This window comes from Oratosquilla oratoria, chromosome 34, assembly GCF_046742065.1.
Source record: "Oratosquilla oratoria isolate Oo_2021 chromosome 34, ASM4674206v1, whole genome shotgun sequence".
NCBI lineage: Eukaryota > Metazoa > Arthropoda > Malacostraca > Stomatopoda > Squillidae > Oratosquilla > Oratosquilla oratoria.
The window spans coordinates 46555062-46582524 of NC_134810.1; the positions used below are offsets into that span (position 1 = coordinate 46555062).

General features: G+C 40.4%; 1 protein-coding gene across 1 annotated transcript; it reads left to right on the forward strand.

The window, feature by feature from the left end:
* The first annotated feature begins 2847 nt into the window (after positions 1-2847).
* LOC143018291 (opsin, ultraviolet-sensitive-like) lies at positions 2848-26898 on the forward strand. The gene is made up of 9 exons (XM_076173624.1): positions 2848-2906; positions 8727-8834; positions 11954-12160; positions 12282-12497; positions 12636-12766; positions 14453-14625; positions 20279-20445; positions 21792-21893; positions 25640-26898. Exons 1-9 carry the CDS (start codon positions 2863-2865, stop codon positions 25734-25736), a joined length of 1245 nt encoding a protein of 414 aa, XP_076029739.1. The 5' UTR covers positions 2848-2862; the 3' UTR covers positions 25737-26898.
* The last annotated feature ends 565 nt before the right edge of the window (positions 26899-27463 follow it).

The following is a 27463-nucleotide window of genomic DNA, read 5'->3' on the forward strand; positions in this document are numbered from 1 at the left end:
AATCGAATAAACCCCTTGGCTCTGCTCTTCTTTTAACCTTTGATGGACATTTACCACCTTTTTATTAATGGTGTTAGGGTAATAATTAATCAAATTTAATTTGTCTTTGGGAAGAAACTTGGTCGAGGGAATGAATGATTCAGAAAAGGGAACGATTAAAGAGCTCTTACCCAATGAAAAATTAGAGGAAGTGGGGGTGGTGTTGAAAAAATTGGATCTCGCTCGGCTGAGGGCTTTGACCAAGAACCAATCCGGGTAAGCTAAATTACTAAGTAATTTAGCTTACCCGGATTGGTTCTTGGTCAAAGCCCTCAGCCGAGCGAGATCCAATTTTTTCAACACCACCCCCACTTCCTCTAATTTTTCATTGGGTAAGAGCTCTTTAATCGTTCCCTTTTCTGAATCATTCATTCCCTCGACCAAGTTTCTTCCCAAAGACAAATTAAATTTGATTAATTATTACCCTAACACCATTAATAAAAAGGTGGTAAATGTCCATCAAAGGTTAAAAGAAGAGCAGAGCCAAGGGGTTTATTCGATTCCGTGTAAAGGTTGTGACTTAGTTTACATCGGACAGACTGGAAGGGATTTGAACACCAGGATGATTGAACATAAACGTTCCATTAAATATGCACAAGACAGCTCAGCTGTGTTCCAACATGTTAAGCAATTTAAACATTGTTTAGATTGGGACAGAGCTGAGCTTATTTATAAATCCAGATGTGAGTTCAGGAGAAAAATGGTAGAATCTACGATCATTGAATTTCAGCCCAACATGAATATTTCAAAGGGCCAATGGTCCCCGGACATAATGTCCGGACTCTTCATCTCCAACCTAGTGAAAGCTCATTTGCCTCCTGACCTCGCATACGGAGGGAGAATAGGGTAGAGATATCTTCCCATGTTCCCCTTTCTTTTGTTAAGGGTGCTACTTAAACAGTACGCCCTCTCTCTTATTTGTATCTACTGAAGAGGATTGCAGTTTGCAATCGAAATATATAGATTCCCCGTTTCCAGTCTTTTCTACTCCAACAGTGGTTTCTACGTTATATATATATATACATATGTATATATATACATATATACATATGTATATATATATATATATATACATATATGTATATATTATATATACATACATATATTGATGGTGTAATGGTTTAAGTCACTACAGCACTTGTCACGCGCTCACCAGGTTCGAGTCCTTGGTCGTACAATGTTTCAATTTCTGCATGTTGCCTCCATCGGGACACCCGATGTTGAAGGTTTAGAATTTAAGTGCATTGTAGTTGATAATATATATATATATATATATATATATATATATATATATATATATATATATATATATATATATATATATATACACACGCGCGCACATTCCTTACATTTTGCTTCCCTTCTTTTTTCTTTATATTTCTATTTTTTTTTTAATTCTATTTTAAAACCAGTCCCAGAATGTTCGACTCTTCTCTTCTACTACCTCCTTCACTTCATCATTCCACCACTCACTACCCTTTCTTCTATTCCCTCCCATCCTTCTTGATCCACATGTAACCTTTACACACCTTGTCACTTCCTCCTTGAAACACCTCCATTCCTCTTCCACGCCAACTTCCACTCAATCCTTCACCACCTCCCACACTTCCCTCAACTTCTCGTATTCCTACCCCTTGTACTCCTGCTCTAAGCACATCCCTACCTTCTGTCATTTTCCTCTTTCTCCATCTATTCTCCACTCTCAAATTGCCTTCCATCAAAAAGTGATCTGATATCACCCCACTCTCTCCCCGAAGAACATGTACATCAAAAACTCTTCCTACTCTCCTCCTGGGTATCATTATATAACCCATTAAAGTCCTGTCTACTACCCATCCATCCACCACCCCCTCCCATGTGTACTTATGCTTGACCTCTTTCCTAAACACTGTGTTAGCTGTCATCAACTCTCTTTCTAGATACATATCCACCATCAACTCTACACTACCATTTTTTCCCTGGCACTCCACACTTCCCAGTCATTCCGTCTACTTATTCATCTTCTATTCTAGTATTGAGATCTCTCAATACCACTACATTGACATTTCTCCCTAAATCCTCTATGCACTCATTTAAATCTATCGAAAAAGCCCCCTTTTCCTCAACACTCCTCTCACTACCAGGCCCACATGTACTTACAAAGACCCACATCTCCCTTCCCAGTTTTAACTTCATCCACATTAACCTTGAAAAATCTCCTTCCACTACACCACACGCTTACCTATCTCTTCATTTACTAGAATAGCCATCCCTTCCCTCTTTCGTCCTTTCCTCACTCCCCACACCCTTCTCACTACGCATATATATGCATATATACACACATACATTTATATATATACATATAAATATACATACACATACATTATATATATATATATATATATATATATATATATATATATGTATATATATATATATAGGCTGTAAGGGATGGTGGAGATGGGAAATGGTGATGGGGAGGGGGGGGGGGTCGTCACTGAGAACTTGCCCCAGGGCGGCACTTTGCCTCGGGGGGCGGCACATAGGCATGTAAGGGGTCTGTTAGTACTGTACTCACCTGTCCGGTAATTTAAGCGATCCCACAGGTGAACTCACTCTTATCATCTTCCCAGTTCGTACCACACAGCAGCCCACGTCATATCAAACCGGAGGACGGCACTTGATAGATTTCTCCACGGTTGTGAATACCAACAAATGCTGTTTCCACATACGATCATCTTTTTCATTTCGTTTATTGACTCATCATACGTCAAGGCCACTGTCATCAGACAGTGAAGCGGAGCTGAAATAATCTCGTTAGGCTGGCTTGTATATATAAGGCATATGCAACGACTCTGTTTGAGGTCTACTCGTAACTTCCTTCACTCGTAAGTTATTGTGTTCTGATTTACTTCAGTAGAATTTCGTTTCAAACCTAAACCGCTGTTGCCGAACAGTCGTGAGTGGCATTCTTAGAATTAGTGTATTTCACTGGAAAAAAGAACGAGATAACTGACAATCCATATTACAACTGTCTCATTTTGAGTATTCTTGTTGTAAGTAGTGGTCCCCGATCTGTGAAGAACTAGGTTCTGCCGAGAAACACTAAGATGAACTGTGTTTGACTTTCTGAACACAAATCGTTAGATTGTTATAAAATCTCACTCATTATGGTAGTTTTTCTCTATTGAACGTCCAAAGGGCTCAGTTGTTCTTATAAAGGAGAAAGGCGAGTGAAAACAGACACACCAAAAGGCATATTTCCATCATTCTCGCCTTCTTAGCATCCTGGTGATACAGCGTGACTTACCTTGCGCGCGCTACAGTGCACGACTCAGTATAGTTCCGCAGGGCTCGGCAGCAGAAACTAATTTCTTTACATTATACGGATCCATCCCCCCCACCCTTTGTATATTTTATATTAATCAAGTAATTTATCTCGCGGGTATTAGCAATAACATTCATAAGTATTTTCATCCATATGATTTTTCCGATGCTGACCCATGAATCTTAGTTGTGAAAGTATTCAGAGAGCATTACGCTGTCCCTGTTAAAATCAGTAAAGTCCCGTTTTACGTGCCCTCTTCACCCACTGTTGAATAAAACATAATATAACATAGCATTTGACATTTCCATTATCGCAAGATTGAAACGAAGTGAATGTATTTTTAAATGTTAAGTCATATTTTTGGTTCAACTTGTATGTTTCCCATCCCACATAATTTTGATTGGGAAAATAACAGTAACGTTACAAAAATATGTTTACTAAATCAAAATTGCACTTATCTATTAATGTACTATGCAATAGTATGATACTAGGACACGTCTGTATTATTGTTAAATGTCAGGTACGTTATAATACTTTACAATGTGGATTCTACAAGTGATATACACACAGGGAGGGGGGCGATTGACGAATTTATTGTGGGCTGTGCGTACATGGAGCGCTATGTGCTCACAGTATGACAGACGGGTATAGGCTAGCTGAGGGCGAACGTCGCTCGCTACGCAGAGCGAGACGAGGCCACGCCTAGTAAACATAAGAATGAGGCCATGTCGACCGTAACAAAGAGTCCTTGTACAGGAAGCGTCACTGCTGGTCGGGGCACGACACAACAATACGGGGCCCTGCTAGTATCCTATGCTAGAGCACCTTAAAATACTACACCACAATGCTGACGAGTCTCAATCACAAGTTGAGTTAAACCTTTCTTGTTGTAGCATGCATTCCTACTGATTGATTGGTTAAAGGTTATCTGGTGTCGTAACTGCCAAGGTCATAGACGCCGAATTGTTAATTTCTTAGTTTTAAGTTTGGGTATGAACAATAATAATAATAATAGTAATTTACTATGTATAGATAAAGGTAAATGATAATAAATCTAAATTCAGTATCAGGTATTAGTTATTAAATAGTGTAAAGGTTATATACATATGGCGTTGTGTTAAAATCTGAATAGAGTTAAAAGCTATTTGCTTTTGATTATTACTATCATTATCACATATTTTAGGATCAACCAGCCCAAAGAGTCTAACCAGGCCCTTATAGTGTTGGTCTGGAGAGATTTGAGAAGATTGAGTAGATATATACATATATGTAGGAGCAAATCCAATGAAATGAAAGTGGTGGGATTATATTTCAACATTAAGTTATATTTGTTACTAAATATTCCTACTGAGATGTATGGACTTGAAAAGAAGGATATGTTCTATGCCAAGCTTGACTCTGAAGTGGAAGGTGCCATCCTCGAGACACATTTATTGTATTGGCAGCTTCAATGCGGTTATTGAAATCGACAGAGCTGGCTATAAAATATGTACTGGCCACAATGGTTTTGGAACCAAGAACAATAACAGATCTCTCCTTCTGAGCTTTGCAAAGTGCAGAAGGGTGAGAATTGCTGGTTCCTGGTTCCAGAGACGAGACTCACACCGACGGAAAAGATTTAGTAATACCAGAGGAGTGGGAAAGAAGACCAATCACATACTTGTTAGCATTCTCCAGAACATCCTACTGATCTGCAGGGCTTATCGCACTGCTGAATTATTTGGGACCAATCATAGAATTACGGTCGCAACACTCAGACTGCTTATCAAATTCAGGAGAATTCCGAAATATAAAACATTTGGGTTTCAACCGGATGAGCTTAGGGTTGATGCGTGTGACCTGGAGTATGTGGTAGGAATTTCTAATCGGTTTGGAGTACTTTGCACTCTTGAGAACCCCGAAGAACTGTGGAACACGATTTAATTTCAAACTCTGAAAGCTGCCGACGTGTACATTGGAGAGCAGCCATAATGCCCGGGGACTTGGACCAGAAAGGGCGAACTTAAACTCTTATCAGGATGGATAAAGAGATATACATCAGGGGAATTGCTGAGGATATCAAGGGACAGTTTAATACAAATGACCTCAGGCCTCTTTAAGGAGCCTTGAGGAAACTTCGCTTCAAATCTGTGACCCAGAGGAGAACTGTTGAATACCTGGTGTGCAGCTCATGTCAGGCGTGGTGGGGTTTAACTCTTTTGATAAGTTCTATGAGCAGTTGTTTAAGGATGACTCTCCAAGAGGACACTTTCCCCTTGATAGCATTCGGTTGTCAATGCACTAATAGACGAATCTTCGCCCTCTCTGACAGAGCTCAAAGAGGCTGAAGTTGAAAGGTGGAAATGCAGCTGGCATCTGCAACATCAGTGCAGAGTTATTGATATTGATCATGATCTGCGGGTTGTATGCTGTACTGTCTGCTTGTGGTCCGATACCATTCCCTCTGGAAGAAGGATCTAGTCGTCCCTATCTGGAAAGGGAACCAGCAGAATTGCAATGACTACCGCGCGGTATTATACTGCTCAGTGTGCTAGGTATGGTGTTCGCCCATCTGTTCCAGGCGCGGATTCATTCGCATCTGCTAAAGTTTTAGAGGCCTAAGCAACCTGGGTTCACGCAAAGGAAGTCAATCACTGATCGGATTCTAGTGCTTTGTATTCTTGTGGAGCGCCGACGTGAGTCTCAACAGAGGTGTCTTGCAGCTTATGTTGATCTCAAGAAGGCGTTTGATTAGGTACATCGAGGGGTTCTTTGGGATCTACGGATCTGTGCGTTTCCTGCGTGGATTATCAGCTTGATGTCTGGGTTGTACTCTGGGACAGAAAGTGCTGTAAAGTGGGGGGGAGATGTATCTAATTTCTTTTCTGTTAATTTAGGAGTGAGACAAGGGCGTGTCCCACGCCCCAGCACTTCTCAACACCTGTATGAACTTAGTATTGGACAGAGTTGTCAATGTCGTTGCTATGTTATCTATTGAGAACACTAGGTTCATTGCTTGATGATGAAACTGTCCTTTGGGGAGCCATTAGAGGTCCTGGTTGCAGCCCTCCAGCCACTGAAGGGAAGGCGAGACCGATTGGATTCCAGGTCTCCTGGATCAAGGGCGACAGCATTGAGGTCTTAGAGAGTTTTACATACTTTGATAGTGGATTGAGTGGTGGGTCATGTCAGGAAGTACTTCGAAGGATTGGTATTGTCCATGGTATCATGGGCAGATTTGAGCAGAGTACGTAGCGCTATCGATATTTATGCAGGAGGACTAAGATCCGAATCTTCAAGTCATTTGTGTTCCCTGTCCTGCTGTACGGCTATGAGACATGGACATTGAGTGTTGATTTGAAGAAAAAAAGTCTATGTTTTTGGTACTACGTGCCTTCGGAGAAACATAGGGTATTGCTGGAATGATTTTTATCAAACCAGAGACTGTAGTGAGACTCAGTCTAGGCCAGTTACCCGCTTGATTCGTGAATGTCAACTCTGTATGGGCATATGGCACGTTTTCTCGATGCTGATCCAGTTCACAGTGTTGTCTCCACGCGAGGCGACCGTCGATGGAGGAGATGAAAGGGACGCCCACAGAATTCATGGTTGGGGTCGGTTGATCGAGCTTGTCGAGAGCTGTTTGTAGTGAGAAGGGTGGCTGCATGAGAGATAGTTCGGAGAGACCGTGGGGACTGGCGCCAGCGTGTGAATAAAGCAATGTACTTACTGGGGTATTCTACCCTTTGATGGTTGGTGATGTAAGTGGTTTAAGGATATATGTTGGTTGGGATGGATGTTTCAATATCTCATGGGAAGAATAATTTTGATAGTTGGGGATTTGAAGAATGGAAAGGTGGGAGTACGTTAAGAGGATGAAAAAAGTGAGGTTTGCCAGTTATCATTCATTTCAGTTGGGTCCTTGGGCATCGGAATGTCCGAGTGAATAGGTGTAAGTGCGTATACCAAGGCTATGAGGGTCTGATCTACTCTTTATAGACGTGGGACAGGGGGAATGTTTGTGGGTCTGGAGCATGAGGTTGATCTAGAAATGGGGTAGATTTCATCTTGAACCTTATATTTCGAAGCAGCGGAAGATCCTATTGACAGGGAAGGGCAGGGATAGAATTATCTCAGTGATTGGGATGGTGCCACCTTGGTGTCACTTTCTAAGTGGAGATAATGCTGATGTAATACTTATTTATTTATATGTGTTACTTGTTCTTTTGATTTAGTTGGAGAGTTGGGTCTCTCCTGTGGACGACAAGAGGGAGATTGAGGGTGTTGATGTAGGTCGGGTGGATTGGTTTGGATGGAAAGAGTAGGTTAAATGAGGGAGGACGTGGTGGACTAGCGTGAACAGGGGCTGGTTGTGTATTGGAACCGTGGCAAATTGGAGGAGGTTGTGCTGTGGGTTTTTGGGTTGCCTTTGTGGCCTATTTTGATGAGGCTGCCGAGACGGGAATGTTGGTGGACGTGTGGTCGCGCCGGGTTCACGGGTTGCAGTTTACGATTCCAAGTTCAGCCATCATGTATCTCACTCGCTCTTGGCCTTCTCAGAAGCAGAGGATTTCACGTTCAAAGTGATACATTCTGCAGGGTGAAGAGGACGCTGTGTGGTTTTGACTGCAGTTTGAGCATTTGACAGAGTTCAGGCACGAGAACCGTGTGCTGCGGCTGAACATTGTACACATATGTCCACTGGATTACGATACCGAATCTTGACAAATCCAAAGTGCTGTTAAATAAAACAGTGACGTGGGCCTGGGTAATACTTCCTTATATCATACCTCAGGTATCCTACGATCATGCGAGTTAGAAGTTAGGAGTTAGGATCGGCTCTTCCTTTGTAATCCTTTGTAAAACTCTTTTAGAGTTCTACTTCTAAGTAATCCCGCGGTCATAGGATATTGGCCACTCCCAAGTTGTTGCATGTGGTTTCTTTGACGAGCATCAGCAAAGGCTAAGAGTATTGGACTCTGTCATACTAGGTTCTTGATTCTAGTTGCACTAATGCTGTGGCTTTCAATTTCACATTTACTTGAGGGCGAATAACTGCGATCTAAGTCACCACCTTTGCGCCATGGAACTGTTCTGTTGGGGAAAATAGCAGTCATTGCTGAGAATCGGACAGAAGTGCGGGACTCGAACTCATAACTGAGTGTGAGATCCGTGCGCTTCTGATTATGCCAACGGTAGACTAATAGTAATATGGAAAACATTAAGATTCAGAATTTTTTGTGACTAATAAGACTGTTTGACTTTCAAGTACAACTACTGTATGTTTATCGTTACATTAATCACATGCCGCTACGTTTTGCAGTGGGGGTCTTGTTATGTACCGTATAAACCAACATTGCTTAACCCTAACTCTAAATAATCCATTTTATTTTCTCCACAGCTGGGTACAAGTTGGCACCATGTCGAAGCTGAACGCTATTGGGGCCTTGCCGCCGGCGATGCTGGCCAACCTCACCCTAGGATTGGACGAGGGTTCCTCCGTACATAGGTGGGCAAACATGTATTTGGACATGATACCCTGTCCCACTCAGACTCACACTGAGGTGAAAGCCTCCCCCATGATTTGGTGCTTGACTCATAATCTTTTATATGTCAGATGTTTCTTTAAGCTGAACAAAGTCATTAGTATTAGATCATAATTTCTTACGTCTCAGGTGGTCCTTTGGAACATACAATACACAATAGGAAATCCTTATCATTTTTATTATTCTAACTATCACCCATCTTTGAGATGCCAGACATGGATAAGTACAAGAAAGACATATGCAGAAACTGTAGTATTTTGAAAGAGTGTTGATATACTTACACAAGACAGCATGAACATATATCACATTCACGTGTGCACAAGGTATGGCTTCTCCTCCCGAAGTTCAAGAATCTTTGGCCCATCAATGCCCCTCTTGATCAAGCGTTCAAATAACTGCCCTCGAAATCTTTCCTCTTCCATATGTTGTATGCCGCAGGGGAAGTAGTCGTGGCATAAAGAAAATAGAAGAAAAGCTAACCTTTTCAATCCAAGTCAAATTCTCGCGGGCAGCATTAGCTGTCTGCTGTACGATGATTCGATGATGCGCCACAATATTCGCGTTATAAATCATAAAGTCACAGCTGTATTACTCATTCTCTTTCACTCTGAATATTAATAATCACAAAAATATGATCAAGCCAGTTCACAGAATATGACAGTGACTTAGCCCATTGCGCTATCAAGCGCAATGGGCTAAGTCACTGTCACTTGTTACATGCTAGCGGAGGTTCGAGTTCTTAGCTTGACCACGTATCAATTTCTGCATGTATGCCTCCTCGAGTTCCTCGACGTTGATGGCTTAGAATTAAAGTGAATTGTAGTTGATATATATATATATATATATATAATATATATATAATATATATATATAATATATATATATATATATATATATAATATATATATAATATATATATATGTGTGTGTGTGTGTGTGTGTGTGTGTGTGTGTGTGTGTGTGTGTGTGTTTATGTGTGTGTTAGACTTATGACCCATTGTCAAAAAATAAGAAAAAATAGAAGTTTCTGTATATTTCGACCACTGTGGTCCTCGTCAGCAGATAGATATAATAGGTACAGTACAAGAATATATACAGATAAATGGTGTATAATGTGCTACATTATTTTTCTCGTATATATATATATAATATATGCGGGCTCTGCCAGTTTGTTCTCGTCGCCGGGGTAACAAATAGAATGGTACTCTCGTCGTATATTGGTTATTATTCCGTTATTTGTAAAGTTGTGCTGTTCTTTCATATTCCAGTAATGTCGGGAAGTGATAGGGAAAGTGAACATCGTGGTCAGGAGTATAGCTTAGTGATAGTAATAGGAAATATCTACCGATATTCTAAGAACAAGTGCAAACCAAGATGGCCGCTACCTGCTTTGGAAACAAGGAACCTAGAAGACGATGATTTGGACGAAAATTTTGACGACAGTGACGTTATTAAAGATGATCTTCCTGGTGAAGTCAATGGTAGTAATAGTATCACTGATGTTGTCACAAAAAAGAAAAAAAAGGAAGAGTGAAAAGTGCAGTGTTACTGGTTGTGGCCATGGTAAAGATGATGGTGGTGATGCGCTACGTGGTACGACTGACGGTGATGGTGTTGGTGATGCGTCGAGTGTTAGTCGGGGTGGAGCCGGTGGTAATGATGTTGGTGATGTTATTGGTGATTTTGGTGATAATATCAGTGATGTCAATGTTGCTGGACCTAATACGGTCAGAGGACAAGGGAGAAAGAGCAGGCGTATGAGAGGGGGCTTACTAGGCGAAATAGCCAGAAACTTAGGGCAGCAATAGTTATAAGACCAAGAAAATGATGTCAGCGAGGAAGATAAGGTCACCGCGTCGTGAAGAGTGTTTCACGAAGATAGGACTTGGGAAGATATATATATATATATTCTTAAATACTCTATAGGCACTTGATGATGCTAACCCTATTAACAGCTACCTTGCTGGCTGTATGAAAGTGGAAAAGTACAAGAGAAAGTGTATGAAAAAAGAAACTACAAAGAAAAGTGTTAACCTTTGCTTCTATGTGACGAATTCTAATGAGGTGTTTAAGGTGTGTCGTTTTGGTTTTATTATTATCCATGACATTGGCGCAAAGAAGATGAAGTTGATGGTTGAGAAAAAGAAAATGGGATCCGATATTGGCACTGGCACCATTTAGCTTGATCAACGAGGGAAACAGGCATCAGGAAAAAAGATAGTTGGCCCACTTATTGACTGTATATTAGCACATACGTAAGCTACCTATGGTTACTAGTGACCACACTACAGCGAAGTCTGAGAATAGAATGTACTTGGCTTTAGGTGGTTCTATAACGCAGTGTTATCAGGACTATAAGAGATTCATAGAGGCCAGTCATCCTCAAGTGTCTGCTGTTACAGAGTCAAAATTTCGGAGTGTTTACTACAATGTATAACATTAGCTTCGCCCCATCAAAAGTTGACCTCTACAACACCTGCGAATGGGTGCCATTGGAGACTAAGGGTCTAACTACCGCAGATCATGGTGACTCTCACTTGAGAGCTGAACTTTAAGCTCACAAGGAATCAGCCCGTATAGCTCAGAAACTCCCCAGAAATCAAGTTAATATACCGCTGGCGATGAAAATATCAGGGTTATTTCCACTGACTTCCAGCAAACATTGCCAGTGTCAAAGCGAGCAGTGAATGTAGCTTATCATAGGGGGAATCTATGGCTTTACAACTTCTGAATTCACATAACAAAAAACAAGCCTTACATGTTTCTTTGAAACGAAACGGTCGATGGACGTGGCCCAAATGAGACTGAGAGTTGCTTCATCAAGTGGCTTGAAATGGTTCGAGAGGAAGAGTGTATGTGTGTGTGGGGGGGGGGGATTTCACAACCCTGCGAATGTTTGCTTCCCAAAATAAAAACACCTACTTGATCTTGGGAATGCTACAGCAGGTACAGCAAGAGCGGCTTGCACACACACGTACACGGATAGTTACGCAGCCACACCTAACCACCCATGCAGAGACACACGCTCACACACATCCAAATGCGCGCACACGCCCGTACATCTTCTCATTCTTCCCTCTCAGGTCGGAACGAGATGTTTTCGCCAGCCGTTACGAAGTCAAAATGCTGGGTTGGAACACCCCCGCCGAGTACATGGAATACGTCGATCCTTACTGGAAGACCTTCGAAGCCCCCAACCCTTTTCTTCACTACATGCTCGGCGTCTTTTACATTATCTTCATGTTCGCTGCTCTGACGGGCAACGGGGTCGTTATCTGGGTGTTCAGCAGGTAGTGCCCCAGTATCTTGTATGGCTGTATGCTTGTACCAGTTTTGCTGCAAAAATGAGCTGAACATCAATTTGTTGTTCGTCGCCAATTTTGAGAGTCTTATTCATTTTGACCTTTTCAGTGCTAAATCTCTTCGTACGCCCTCCAACATGTTCGTGGTCAACTTGGCTCTTCTAGACTTCATTATGATGCTCAAGACTCCAGTGTTCATCCTCAACTCTTTCAACGAAGGACCCATCTGGGGAAAACTGGGGTGCGACATATTTTCAGTGATGGGATGCTATGCGGGCGTTGGTGGCGCCATGACTAATGCAGCCATTGCTTTTGACAGATACAAGTAAGTTTGATACGTTGGAATGTGCAGTACCATTATTGCTTAACTGGGGTGTCAAAGATACCATTTCGATTCATAATGGACAAACATGGATGACAGTAACCTATAGTTCTGGTGTTCAGATCTAGTGCCTCTTTTCAGGACTATTGCAAAACCGTTCGAAGCCAAACTAACTCGAGGGAAAGCTTTCTTGTTCATTCTGGGTATCTGGGCCTATGCCACCCCTTGGGCTATCCTGCCCCTCCTCGGCATCTGGGGGAGGTTCGTCCCTGGTAAGATATGAGGATTCATGATCCGGCACTATTCAGTTCACTTATAAACATTCACTCATTCTTTCCATCTGTCCAAACCATCCTAATACTCTTCCATCAACCCTATCTCCCAACTCCCTTTCCACCCCTGCTCTCCTCCTCACTTCCTTGTTTCTCACTCTATCCTGCCTAGTAACCCCTGCTGTTCTTCTCAGGCACTTCATCTCAAGCACATTTAAGCTCTTACTCTCTTCTGTCCCATGTTTCTGGCCCGTACAGTGCTGTCGGCACAATCACCCTTTTATATAATCTCCTCTTAGTATCCATTCCTAAATGTCTATTTCTTATTACACTTTTTAATATCTTGCTTCTCTCAATCTACATTCTACTTCCACTCCCTTTCCCGCCACATTCGTACCCAACTATCTAAAGCTATCCACTTCATCCAATCTTTCTTCCTTAATACTTCCAACTTGCTGCCATCCTCTCCCCTTGTACATCTCATAACCTTACTTTTATCCACATTTATCATCAATTTCTTTCTTTCACACACGTTCCCAAACTGTCACTAAATTCCTTCATCCCTCCTCTAATCCTACTCCAAGCGCAGTGTCGTCCTCAAACAACAACTGGCTTATCTCCCATTTTTCTCCATTTTCTTTAACCATATCTAATCCCCGTCCCATTATCCTCTCGTACCGCCCCATCCATATATAGATTGAACATCCATGGTTTTTGCCTCCGTAATTACAGGTTTAATTCTGTTTACTGTTCCCTTCTATTGTTTTGTATTTCTTCTTTCACTTCCAGTTTTCTTTCCCTTAATGTCTTAAGTATGTCTTTCTCCGTATCTTTCTGCAGAAAGTAATGTTTCTCGATGGGGGTGAATTGAACGGAGGTAGGATTTTTCTTTTCTCCCCGAATAATATTATACTTGGCTTGTCATTTTACACCACGGGACTCCCAACTGGGATAATTCATTCGCTAAGCCACCTCTGCACTGACGTCACGACTTTATTAATCCAATGATCTTTACCGTTACAACCAAGTGTCTCCCCTAGGGGCGTGACTTTTCTCCCGTGTACCAATAAATTTTTCTCCTCCACCCTTTTCTCAATCAGACTGTTACAACGTCTTAAGAAATACTGCTTACACAAGCAATCACGATATCAACGCATGAATGGTTTAGTTTACATACTGTCAAATCAGCATTAAAATCTGGTCCCTAGCGATTGTTTATAAACTTTATACGAGGAGCGAGAATGTGCAACTCCTTCGCGGCTATTGTTACCAAGCATCCTACACATAAAAATTAATTTCTCTTCGCCATCTATCCCTCTATCTATCTTACTTGCCTACCTTATCTACTAGCCTCTTGCAATGGTGACGTGACATATCTCTGGCGAAATCCCACCTCCACCTCAAACCACTATCTCCATTTCTAATTCTAACACAGGCTCTATTACCCTCGTATAAATTCTTGACTGCTCTTAACAACGTTCTCCTGTCCCATATATGTTTTTCAAGTTATAATTCTTAACAATAGAAAAAAAAAGTTCGAGACAATTTTAGAGAAAAAAAAAAAATCATGTACAGTATCCTGAATTTAAATCATACCTCTACATTCTTGATAATCACCATATGAAAGAAAAAACGATTGTCTCTTTCATTCTTGTTAATATAATTGGGGTTTAATTATGTTTACAGAGGGGTTCTTGACAACGTGCACTTTTGACTATCTTACGGACGACGAAAATACGCGAAGTTTTGTGGCCTGCATCTTTTTCTTCGCGTACATCGTGCCTGGGTCCTTTATCGTCTACTTTTACAGTCAAATATTTAGTCATGTCAGCGCCCATGAAAAAGCTATGAAGGAACAGGTGAGTAACGTAATTTCTTCACATTTTCTCAGCGTACTGGCTAATTCATGTGGAACGCTAATGACCCATTGTCACCCCGAATGGTTTGAAAATACCGAATAACGGTTTCGCTCACTACATCTTCAGCAGTATTCCGGATGTATACAATAATTTTATATATTTTTACAATACATAAATATCCTCTTTACGGGATGTAGAGGGATATGTTTTATTTTATTTGCAAGATCAATAAAGCTGATATAATGAATATTATTATTCATATTAAATATAATTGATTGAATGCATGTTCTAAGGGGTGACTATAGTTTATCCCGTACTCGGCGATCACGAGTCCTGAAGGGGTAATTTCACGTGTTGGCTACAGAACACTACAATCAATTCTGAACTTGGTTATTACGCCTATTACAAACCTAACACTCCTACGTTCAAGTTCATATTTTTTTTATTTGTCATACTAGTTATTATATTGCTTTTCCTTTATTGTAATACAAATATCTTGTCATGAGTTATTATTGCAAATATTCTCGTTGGGGCATTTTATGAATAATTTTTGAGTAGTTTGTCTCGTCAGAAGATGACCCTGCCAGGAGGGGCTATCTTTTTTATTTATTTGTGGTCCAAAGCATATCTATCAAACATCCACCACGTTCTAGATCAAAGGTTCTCAACCTGTGGTTTATTGGGCCATGATGATCAATAAAAGGGGCCACCAACTGAAAGCATAAGTGGATACAAAACGATTAGATTTAGTGTTGAAGTCATCTACAGAAGGCTAAACAATAGCAATCCATAAGTACGAAGCATACGTGAAAATAGGTTGAGAACCCCGGTTCTAGATCGTTAAGAACTTCGCTGCACTCTAGACTATTTCTCTTACCAGTACATTTTTTATTGTTATATCTTTTTCATGTCCCACGGTGTGATTAGATGCCAGTACAATACCCAAAACTAAACTGATGAGTGAATTATATTCAAGTTGCTCTAGGTGTGGGGCGGGACGCCATTTTGGTGAATTGTTGCTGCCCTAACGGCATTTTCTCATCATTATCGTACAACTTGAGGTTTGAGAAATTGTGTGTGTGTGAGAGAAAGCCGAAGAGTAAATTTTGCACAAGAAAAAACCGATGGTTTCGTGGTATTTAAAAAAAAAAAGGAAATAAAACTCACCATTCCATTCTCACGAATTGTAAAGGGCAAACATTTCTTTTTTGTACGATGCCGATTGGAAGACCTTTCCAATTTGAACGCGAGAAGGACCATCGGAATTATTTGTGCATTTACTTAGTTGTACCAAGTTGTATTTTACGAGACGAGAGCTATGCTCGTAGTAACCCGTTTTTGTATCTCTCCGCATCCAGTTTGTTCTTAAAATCTTGTATATTTTAGGCACTCACTGTTCCCCGTTTAGTTTGTTCCAGACATCACTCTGTGTGGGAAGCTATTCTTTTTCAAATCTCTTCTGTGACTGTCCTTTTTTAGCTTCTTGTTTCATCTTGTTTCTCTTTTGTCCCATTTTAATAAGTCGTCTCTGTCAAGAACTTCTATCCCTTTCATAATTCTGTAAATGGTCAGTAAATCACCTTTCTCTTCTCTGTTCCAGTGTTGATAGATATAATTTATCCAATCTTTGTTCGTATGTCAAATTTGAGAGTGTGGGTGCCATTTTTGTCGTTGCTCTTTGAATTCTTTCTAATTTCCTTATGTTCTTTTTTACTAGGTGCCCATAGTGTGTGTGTGTGTGTGTGTGTGTGTGTGTGTGTGTGTGTGTGTGTGTGTGTGTGTGTGTGTGTGTGTGTGTGTGTGTGGAGGATGACGAAGAACTTGTGTAGATTGTAAGGAGTGGGGAATGGTCGCTATGGTCTAGGCCAGGTGTTATGGACCATTTTAAAGTCAAAAAGGTCAGGTATACTGGCATAAATAGTTGGGGGATATGTTGGTAAACGCTCGAAGGTAGAAATATGTGAGTTGTTCGTCGTTGAGGAGTGACAGGGAGTGTGAAGCAAATGAGTTATCAATCCGCCTTGTGAGGTTGTGATGTCTCGTGTCTAGCCCCTAACAGACGACAAGAATGCGGGGTAATTGATATAGGACATCAGATGGTGTGTCCGAAGTAAGGTCTTCTGGATGGAAAGTAGATAATGACCAAAATGGTTAAGGAAAATTTGGCTGCGATCGCTTGAAGGCTATAGACTGTGAGTGGTAACGATGAGATAGCTGGATGCACTAGCATTGCTGTTACATCTCGTTTGGCTTGAGACGGAAGTGGAGAGAAGATGGTATCACATCTGAAGTGAGGAAGTGTGCATGTACCTAGTTGTGTTATTTGTAGGCAGACGCAGATGGGTTCCAATCGGTTGGAGTAAGAGTCAATTTCCTCTGCAGAGTCCACGGCAATTCCATTTTAGGGTTGAGGGAGTTAGTGTTTGGGTTAATGGTGTTCAATTGTGGTTATGAGTTGTGTGTTAGAAGGGGTTGTTATAGGAAGGACGTTTCGCAAATGCCTTAGTGAGTATGAGAGTTGGGGGATCAAGTTTTGGGAGGGGAGGGGTATTTTCTATTCGTGTCGGTTATAAGCGTTAGGTGGAGGTTATACTTCGGAGAGTTGGGGAGTTGGATTCTGCCAATGAGGAGCTTGAGGCTATGCTGTAATGATTTTATTCCCTTTGGGTTTAAAGGCATTTGGGAGATCTATAAGACTGCATTGGGTGCATGTTACAGGTGCTGGTTTGTTCTCTGTGAGCCTTTTTTGTGTATTTGGGATGTGATATTGGTGTAAAGTTGGAAGCAGATAACGGCTCCGATCTCCTGATTTCAGGTAGCATAAGATCCAATTAGCAGTCAGTATGGGAATGAAATTTCTTGAGTGCCTTAAATTACGGACGCCTTGTTTGCAATTTGAGGTGGAAAGGATTCAGGTGTGACGCTGTCCTTATATCATGCCACTTGTATTTTTTCAGCTGAAGGGCTGGTTTTCTTCTTTAGATTACAAGAAACGTGTTGTTTGGAAGGAAAAACAGGTTCGTAGTAAGAGGTTGTGGTGGGTTACTGTCAACTGGAATTGGCTCTATGTTGGACAGGGAAGATTAGAAGGAGTCGGGGGCTGTTGTGGTTCCTCGTTTGGTAGTCCACTTGAGTGGAAGCGTCTGGGGCACGGGTGGACTTTTTTTAATCGCGCATGCCAAAATCGGCCAATCTTCGGTGCAAAAAGTTTCTCACGTACCAACCAAAATCCCTGGGAACATCTTGTTATTTACTTTCTTTTAAGTATTGGGGGAACATTTTTAGATATCAAAAAAGAGAATGGAGGGGTAATATATATATATATATATATATATATATATATATATATATATATATATATATATATATATAGATATATATATATATATATGTTGAGACATTGGGAGAATTATGAGAAAGGTGGAAGGGGGTAACACGGGTTTTGATCCGATTATTGAGTTTATTCCTGACCGGTTTCGCTTTACAGTAGCTTCTTCAGAGGAATGATGAAGCTACTGTAAAGCGAAACTGGTCAGAAATCGACTCAATAATCGGATCAAGACCCGTTTTCCCCCTTCCTCATATATATATATAATATATATATACATATATATATGTCTATATATATATATATGCTCGTATATATGACGGAAGTGGGAGTAGGAAACACAGGAGTCTTGGTCTTGTACGCTCCGAGTCTCATAGGCAGGATTTCACGTTGAAAACGGTACACTGTGCAATGTGAAATGGACAATCTATGGTTATGACCACGGTTGCTGCACTTAAGGAATCATGTGTGGCTGTCGAACCTGTTTGTCGGTATCACTACAGCTTGGCATTATCCAGAGAGCTGGCAGTTGAAGCAGGGACGTATACGAGGGTTTTAGTTGTTTTTGTATGTATTCAAGTACTTTTAGTTAATGTAGGTTGGAAGATGGGGGATCACATGAAGAATTGTCACCCCAGTCTTCGACAGGGTGACAATTCTTCGTGTGGGGTATCCTAGGGTGACAATTTCTCATGTGGGCTATCCTAGGGTGATCCTGCTTACATGCGGGCTATCCTAGGATAACGATTCTTCATGTGGGCTATCCCAGGATAACGATTCTTCATGTGGGCTATCCTAGGATGACTATTCTTCATGTGGGCCATCCTGGGTTTACGATTCTTCGGTTGTATAAGTTGATAACAATAAGCATAACCCTCATTCAACCTAACCTAATCTTTATTCCACTGTCGATATTCGGCGTACTGGGGTGACAATTCTTCAGGTGAGATCTCATGGGGTGACGATTCTTCATGTGGACGTTCTGGGGTGACAATTCTTCATGTGCCCCAGCTGGGGTCGGGTGAAAATTAATATCAGTACTCTTTGTATCGTTTATTGTTCCTTTTGTATTATTGACTTTGATTACTCCTATATATACAGGTTGATCTAATAAGAGGTGTTCAAGTGAATCAAAGGCTTTAACAAGGGTGATGCAAACAAGGTCATCATATCAAAACAGCAGGGCAGGACTCGCAGTAATGGATTTAAAAGGGACAAATTTAGATTTGAGAAGGAAATTGGCAAGAATTGGTTTACTAATAGGGTGGTCAACGAATGGAATAGACTTAGTAACCATGTAGTGAGCGCTGAAACTATCAGTTGTTTTAAGAAACGGTTAGACAACTTTATGGATGGGGATGACAGGTGGTGATGGATATGGAGCTGCCTTGTGTAAGCCTTATGGTCTCTTGCAGTCTCCTTCACTCTTATGTTCTTATTTTAGATTTCATTTAAGAGGTCTGACTCTGCAATTCGTGTGTTTGACAATGTCCACATTGTTTTTGAATGTTGCGACTTATTTTGAATTTGGGCAGTAGCGAGATTTGGCAACGGACTCTCGCGTTGGATTCTGGATTGAAGCCCCACTATTAGTGACTTGTTCACATGGGGTCACGTTTGGCGGTGTCTTCCACATGAAAACATGGATATTCTCTTTATTTAGAAGGGGGCACTATTCAGCATAATATAGTCTCATTGGTAGTGTTTAGGACTAAACCTTTTGGTACCCAATGTCGGAATCCACTTTATCTTGGTATAGGGCATAATGAGAACCAAATATTTAAGTAAATCAACAGGATGAAACTGGGTGTGCCTTGTCACTTTGCTGTATTGGAGTGGTGGCAAATGATCCAATGAACGGAGGTGGTTATTTCCCTCGTTGGGAAGGGGAGGGGAAGGTTAACCGCCATTGTGTGGTCGGGTCCAATTGATTCGAGGGAAAGGGGGCGTACTCACTGTTGATGGGGAGATATGACAGAGCAGTAGGGAGGGGACGCGAGACTTAAATGACTCTGGGAGGGCTGCTACTTCCTCTATTCACTGTCGTTGCACCCCCAGATTGGGTGACTTTACCGTAGGTAGTTCCCGAGCCAAGTGAAGGTAGAGCAGGTCACTTTTGGGTCACCTCTTATAACCCTTTCCCCATGTCAGAGTTGAGTAGAATGGAACCTGAACAAGGCAGCAGGGCTTCCAGAGATCATCTCATGCTACAATCATCATGCCTCATCGTCGGCTATTTGAAAAACGCAAGGTAACCTGGAACTCACCACAAAATACATCTCTAAATTCATTCTTATTTTTCCCCTTTCCTTCTCCTACGTCCAGGCCAAGAAGATGAACGTGGATAACCTACGTAGTGTTGGGTCTAAGGAAGATCAGGAGAAATCAGCAGAGATTCGCATTGCCAAGGTGTGCATGGGGCTTTACTTCATGTTCTTCACTTCCTGGACACCCTACGCCGTCGTCGCCCTGATCGGCGCATTTGGGAACAGGTGAGGCGAGGATCGGGCCTGGGTGCTTGGGGAGCTAATGGGATATGAAATTTAATACCAAAAAATGCAAAGTGATAGAAATGGGCAATAGTAGTAAAAGATTATCCTTAATCTACTCCTCGGGAAGTGAACCCATTACATAAACAAAAGAGGCTGCTGATAAAAGACAACCCGTCACCTGACAGGTTAGTGGAGTTTAACTATAGGGATGAGACGGTGATAAAACTCATCGAAACCCTGTTTCCCAACCTTTTTTGGCTGCGACCCTAAATCCACTCTTAGCCTGGAGTCGCGACCCTAATTGTAATAATAAATTCAACCATTTCATGTTATATTTCTACGTACTTGCATAATGTTTATAAACTTTCGTTTTTATAGTTCAGCTTATATTTACTAGCACAATGAATTTAAATACATTTGAAACTTGAATGAAAAAAAAAGTTAAAAAATACCCTCTGGCGACCCTCAAAAACACCCTCGCGACCCTGGGGTTGGGAACCACTGCCCTAATCCGACCAATACTGGAATATACGTCGCACACAGAGTGAGGGTTATATGCAAGAGCGAGAGAATACAAAGAACAGTAACCATACTTGTCGATAAACCATATGAGAAGAGACTAAAAGCACTAGGTCTACCAACGTTGAAAGATCGAAGAGGAGTTACAAAGAACAGTAACCATACTTGTCGATAAACCATATGAGAAAAGACTAAAAGCACTAGGTCTACCAACTTTGAAAGATCGAAGAGGAGTTACAAAGAACAGTAACCATACTTGTCGATAAACCATATGAGAAGAGACTAAAAGCACTAGGTCTACCAACTTTGAACGATCGAAGAGGAGTTATGATTTATTCAGATCACTAAAGGGGATAAGCCTGCATTGTCAGAAGAGATCTGATTAAAGATGGGTTGGCTTTAAGAGGGCCTTTAACTAGGCCTAACGGTTGGTCGAACGCGGTTCGATAGACAGACGTGTGAACGGGGTATTTGGTTGTCGAACACGTTGGTTAAACCCCAAATTAAAAAAGACCAAATGTCGAATGGATGTGAAGAAATAGTTTCCCATATATTCTTGGAAAAACTTAGCAAGCGATATAGCCCAAGCTCAAACACTACACGAGTCCAAATGTAAACATGATAATCAGAAATCAAGGATATATATCAAATTGGAGCTGTACACGAACTTGAGGCTAAGGATTGGGAGACGGGGCCCATGAAGTGTGTTTTCCTGCGTACACACACGCATGCTCTCAGTTAAAAAAAAAAATTGAATTACGTGTATCTGGTAGGCCAGGAAAAATACACTGCAACCCTTGTTTCTATATTTTTCTTTTAATTCACAGGTCGTTGCTGACCCCTTTGGTGTCGATGGTCCCAGCGTTGACCTGTAAAGCTATTGCCTGCGTCGATCCTTGGATTTACGCTATCAATCATCCCAAATACAGGTATTGTCACGGTACCACGCTAAGTGGCAACACAAGTAATATGGGGGCACGGATGAGAGCGTCCATTTTCAGCTTTCTTAGTGAAAATGCACGTTTACAGACAACAGAGTCTATTTTCATCTTCTTTGTGAAAATACGCGTTTATTGAAGAACCTGCTGCGCACGTGTGAAGTGGTTTATGTAACATTGATCTATCAATACACGTATGCACTATACCAGGGATGGGGAACCTTTTTGTGCATGGGGTCCACCTTACAATTCATCGTCCTACATAGAGGCCGCACTGAACAAATTATTATTACTTTTCTAATTATGTTATCCCTTTTTATAATAAATAATATACTTCTTAAATAATAAATAATATGATTTTTTAAATAATATGTAAATCAAAGGCCACAGAAGGCCGCACTTGATGGCCCGGAAGGCCGCAAGTTCCCCACCTCTGCACTTACATACTTCTGTATACAACCCATTCAGTTAATACGTGTATACATATCTTTGATGTTGGACAAACATGGCCCTTGCTTCTGTATCAACCGACTGAAAGACACTGAATGGTAATCAAGTACATAATTTGCAGGGACTTGCCACGAATATGGCCGCCATAAATAGCCTCCACCAAACGTGTGAGGACATACCGCATACTTACACGTGAATTATTCATATCACATACCATCACAAAATTTGATTCGTGTACACACACACACATATAAACATATATGTATATATATGTATATATAGTGCATATATGTATATATATGTGTATATATGTATATATATATATATATATATATATATATATATATATATATATATATATATATATATATATATATATATATATATATATATATCGTCAACCTGGAGAGCAACACCCAATCAACTACCCATGTACATTAGCAATGCAAAGCAGACGAATTCAACAGTAATTATAATTATCAGCTCCATAGTAAACTAGGTCCAGACAGAACTACAGCAGATTCCATTCGAAACTCCAAGTTAATGATCCAAAACAAATCGTATACCTACAATCTAATCAACTCAATTCTAGAGCCCTCAAGTACGAGTATTATCGACTTATTTATTGTCACAAACAGTGAAGACACTTAATATGTGAGAAACACGCTTACCGTTAAAAGATATCCCAGCTCATTCCACATGCATAGGTTCGTCGGCTGTCACTCACAAATTGGAAACTAGCGATTAGTTCAATCTTATGACGTAACCTTGGTCGAAGCTCCCCCTCTTCACAATTCCAGCAAATTTAGGCTGCAGCATATTCCATTCTTGGTTTACAATTATGCATTTCAATAAACATTCTATCACTGGCTTTTACACTAAGTACTGTTAGCATACAGTATAAAATTCTAGAGAATGAACTCTGCGCTCATTCTTACAGCGGAAGAACACAAGTCATCTAGTGCCACTTCAACTAATACATCTCAACCCTCAAAGTCACTACCCACAACATATTCACATTATTTTTCAATAGACTAGTGGCTAGTGCAACAACAAAATTACGCAAATCTATTTTAGACAATGCAGTCCACACGATTGAGATAGCGGAAGAATACAACTTGGTTAGGGGGAGGAGCCAGAGGAGGAAGCACGTTACTTGAGTCACGTGATAATTAGAAACATGATTTTGATTCATGTGACCTGCTCTCACACCCACCCCATTGTGATCATCTAGGATAACGAAACAAGTAATAGACATCACCAAGTTTACTTAACAGTCATGTTCCAACAACACAACTTTAGAGATAGGTCTTGTATAGAAACTTTGGTGCAAGTATAGCGTGAAGTCTACCACACTATAGCGTGAGGTCTACAATTTCCATACATTTATTTTAGCGATAAATACACATTTTGTACATATTTCAGGAATGACTCAGATAGATAATTGGATTTCAAATTACATTCATATTAAAGGAAGAAATGTAAAAATAAACATGTTATCATATATTTCCATACGTTTATCCTAATGATCCACACTTCGTACATCTTCTAAGAATGACACAAATAGGTTAGGTTAGGTCAGGTCAGGTCGCGTGGACAGGGCATGTTTTTTTTATGTATTTGGGTAGGACATGTTTGATGGACAGGTAGACCTCAGGCCGCACCTGAGTAGGCGACATATGGCGGTAGACCTCATGCAATAGCACTGAAACTTTTCCCACGTGCAACTCCCACTTGTCTAATTAAACCATCTTCACTCTTGATTACTTTAACAACTCTAGCTAATTGTCAATGGCTGCTTAGTATATTGTTCTCTACCAGCAGTACATCTCCCTCCTTAAGATCTCGATTTACTTTAAACCACTTTTGGCGTTCCTGTAGGCATAGCAAATACTGTAATGGCCATCTTCGCCAAATTCTTTAGCAAGATATTGCACTTGCCTCCATTTTCTTCTACTGTCATATGGCATATCTTTACTGTCATGTGCAACTGCTGAAATATTCAGGATAAGTAATGAATTAAGGGTGACTGGACACAAATCATGTTCATCATTGGATATCATAGTAAGAGGACGACTGTTAATCGTATTCTTAATTTCGCCAAAGAATGTACTTAAATTATCATCAGATAGGGACGGTGTGTGTAATACTATTTCAAGCACTCACAGTCAACACCTCTCCTAGACATCTCACTACCAATTGGACGCACAGCATGATAGCCTTTAAATACTTTTAAAACCCCGATCAAATTTGTACCATGATCACTAATGGAGTCACCAACTGTGCCCCATCTTGACACAAACATAACACATTCATCTTTCTTCTCACAAACATACTGCCAATGTAATCACGAAGAACCCACAGTCGAAATAAAAGGAAACTTAGAAGAAAGTATAACTTTTATATTTCGGCTAATAGATATAGCCCTCTTCAGGTACTTTCCTGAAGAAGGCTATATCTATTAGCCGAAATATAGAAGTTATAGTTTCTTCTAAGTTTCCTTTTATTCCGACTATGGGTTCTTCGTAATTATAATTTACAAATGTGCCACTACATTTTGTCCAAGTGATGTTACGGATATCTTCCTTTTTACTCTCATCGGTGTATAACCACGCACATTTAGTGATACAAATCTTAGGGTTCTGTTTAGTGTTTTTCTCTCAGGCCCTTTTATGCCTTGACCTCTCATAGGATAAACATACAGAGAGCAGGGTCCCTAGTCCCATCACCCCATCCCACATTGTCGATTTTTACGACTGGCATGAGGATCATGGTGGTAGAATTCTTTTACCCCTTTAACACAGGGATAAGAGGAAGAACGTTGACCATTTCTTCGATGCAGCTGCGTAGGAAATCCCGTCTATTCTTATAGCCTTTGGAATAGACGGGATTTCCTACGCAGGAAGAACATTAGAAGTGGTAAAGGACAGTTTCAAAAGAACAGCTTAAAGGAGAGACAGTTGTAGTACAATAGTAGCATCATTCCTCTATGAGAAGACATTTGACATGGACAAATGATCTGTATCCTAGTCTGTAGGGGTTCCCCAGGACAATCCCTTATGTGTTCGCTGCATACTACCATGCAATTACCACTACATGATAATATGCAGTCAACATTCCAGTGCTGTAACTTTACTTTTTAAGTGGTGTAAACTTCCTTTATTTTTCTTACACTCATTTGTTTTTCTTATAGACCAATTTTTCATATATTGAATCAAGAATATTGTAATTTAAGTATAATACAGCAAAAAGTGTATTCTTACACCTTTTTTTAACTTGTATTGCAGGCTGGAGCTGCAGAAACGCATGCCTTGGTTCTGCATCCACGAACCCAAGCCAGAGGACAATCAGACTCAGGCCTCAGCTACCACAGAGAAAGCTTAACTGCACTCTTTGCTTTTTCTGCTCGTCTTGCTTCATTTTCCCCAAGCAGCTTGTCCTGAGACCAAAGAACTGCCGGAATTCGTGCGTCTTCTGCCTCAAACTCGAATTGGTCATCGGGTTTGGCCACGGAATAGGTCTACTTGCATCAACACTCGTAAATGTAAACAAACGACTAGTCCACGGTTTCACCAAAAAGCTCCTGCCCTCAGCTGTGTTATGTAGTCTGTTTTTAGCCTTCTCGGCTAATTGGGATTATTTGTCGTTTGGCAGAATAAAACATTTATAGACCGTCACAGTAATGGAGAAGTTAAACAAATATTCAACACACTGTTAAATACTGAGTTATATGGATAATCGCCACCTATAAGTACAAAATGTACCTGATTGGGAACTATTGTAATACATTCTTGTACATATCATCGGGTCTTGTATTTAAAGTTTTGATTCATACGGACACGTGGCAATTCAGGATATTTCAGTATCTGGACAACTTTAACTCATTATTTTACGAGCTTTATATTTGAAAGAACAAAACCGGCTACGTTAATATCGAAGATTAGTTTACATGTACTGTATATCGTGTATCAGAATTTCAATGTATTTCTCCGTTGATCTTTAGGATATGTAGTTACAGTATATGCCGCAAACTATACACCAGAAATGAAGTAAAATGAGGGTGAATATTTAAAGCATGTATACATGCATACACATGTATGTACACACGTACTCTAGAATGAGGGTGCAAATTTACAGAATACGTACATACGTACATACATACATACATACATGCATACATACATACATACATATATACACATGCATACATACACATGCATACATGCATGCATGCTTATATACATACATACTTACATAAGATAAATACAAGTTTCCGGATTTGCATCTAACAGGAATTGGAGCAAGACTTGACTGAACTCCCAGACGGAAAATAGTCTATCGATCTTGGAAAACGATATTTGGAAAACTCATCTTTGTTTCACCTAGATTTTTTTCCTGTAGATGATTAGATGTCCCTTTTCACTTCCATTTACGCCCAGGAAAACGACACTGGACATCTACCTAACATGAAAATTGAGAATTCCCTATATCAGTTAATGAAAACCTGTTACATTACCTAACACCATAGTAAACTTCCCAGCAATTTCGTGTTTTGTATTCTTATCCTAACAGCAAGTCATCAAAAGGTGTAATTTTTTCCTCTATTCATTTGTCTATATTTATGCAATTGATTAACTAATTAATTAGATAGTTAATCAATCCATCCATCTATCTATTTATTTATCTGTCTATTTATCTCTCTATCTATTTATCTACGAGTATTTAGGCAAATGGGATGCGTCGCAATGGGGTTTCCTTTGGGAGTCTTATTTGCTAATATGTTCATGGCCCATTTGGAAGAGAGAAGCTTTACCAATATTCTATCCCCACGACTAAACGCAAGATACATTGACAACATCTTTATCACTGTTACTTCAGATGAGGGAGTCCCATGCTTGACTTCTGCTTTCTAAAACAACTCTTGCCTAGCTTTCACTAGTGAACATAGTGTGGATTACCATGTTCCCTTTTTTAGATTCGGATATCTTCAAGCAAGCTTAGCAAGTACAATATCTTAGGGCAGCTGTCTACACGAAAACAGCTAATGTGGGTCGTTGTCTCAAAGCTCGACGGGAGTGCCCTGTTTTATATAAGAGATATGTGGCAGCCTC

Bases quoted from the DNA above. Each gene is read 5' to 3' on its own strand.
- LOC143018291 (XM_076173624.1), top strand. From the start codon at position 2,863: ATGCAACGACTCTGTTTGAGGTCTACTCGTAACTTCCTTCACTC. The intron at 12,767-14,452 runs GTAAGATATGAG...TTATGTTTACAG, and splicing joins CTGGGGGAGGTTCGTCCCTG to AGGGGTTCTTGACAACGTGC. The intron at 21,894-25,639 runs GTATTGTCACGG...CTTGTATTGCAG, and splicing joins ATCAATCATCCCAAATACAG to GCTGGAGCTGCAGAAACGCA.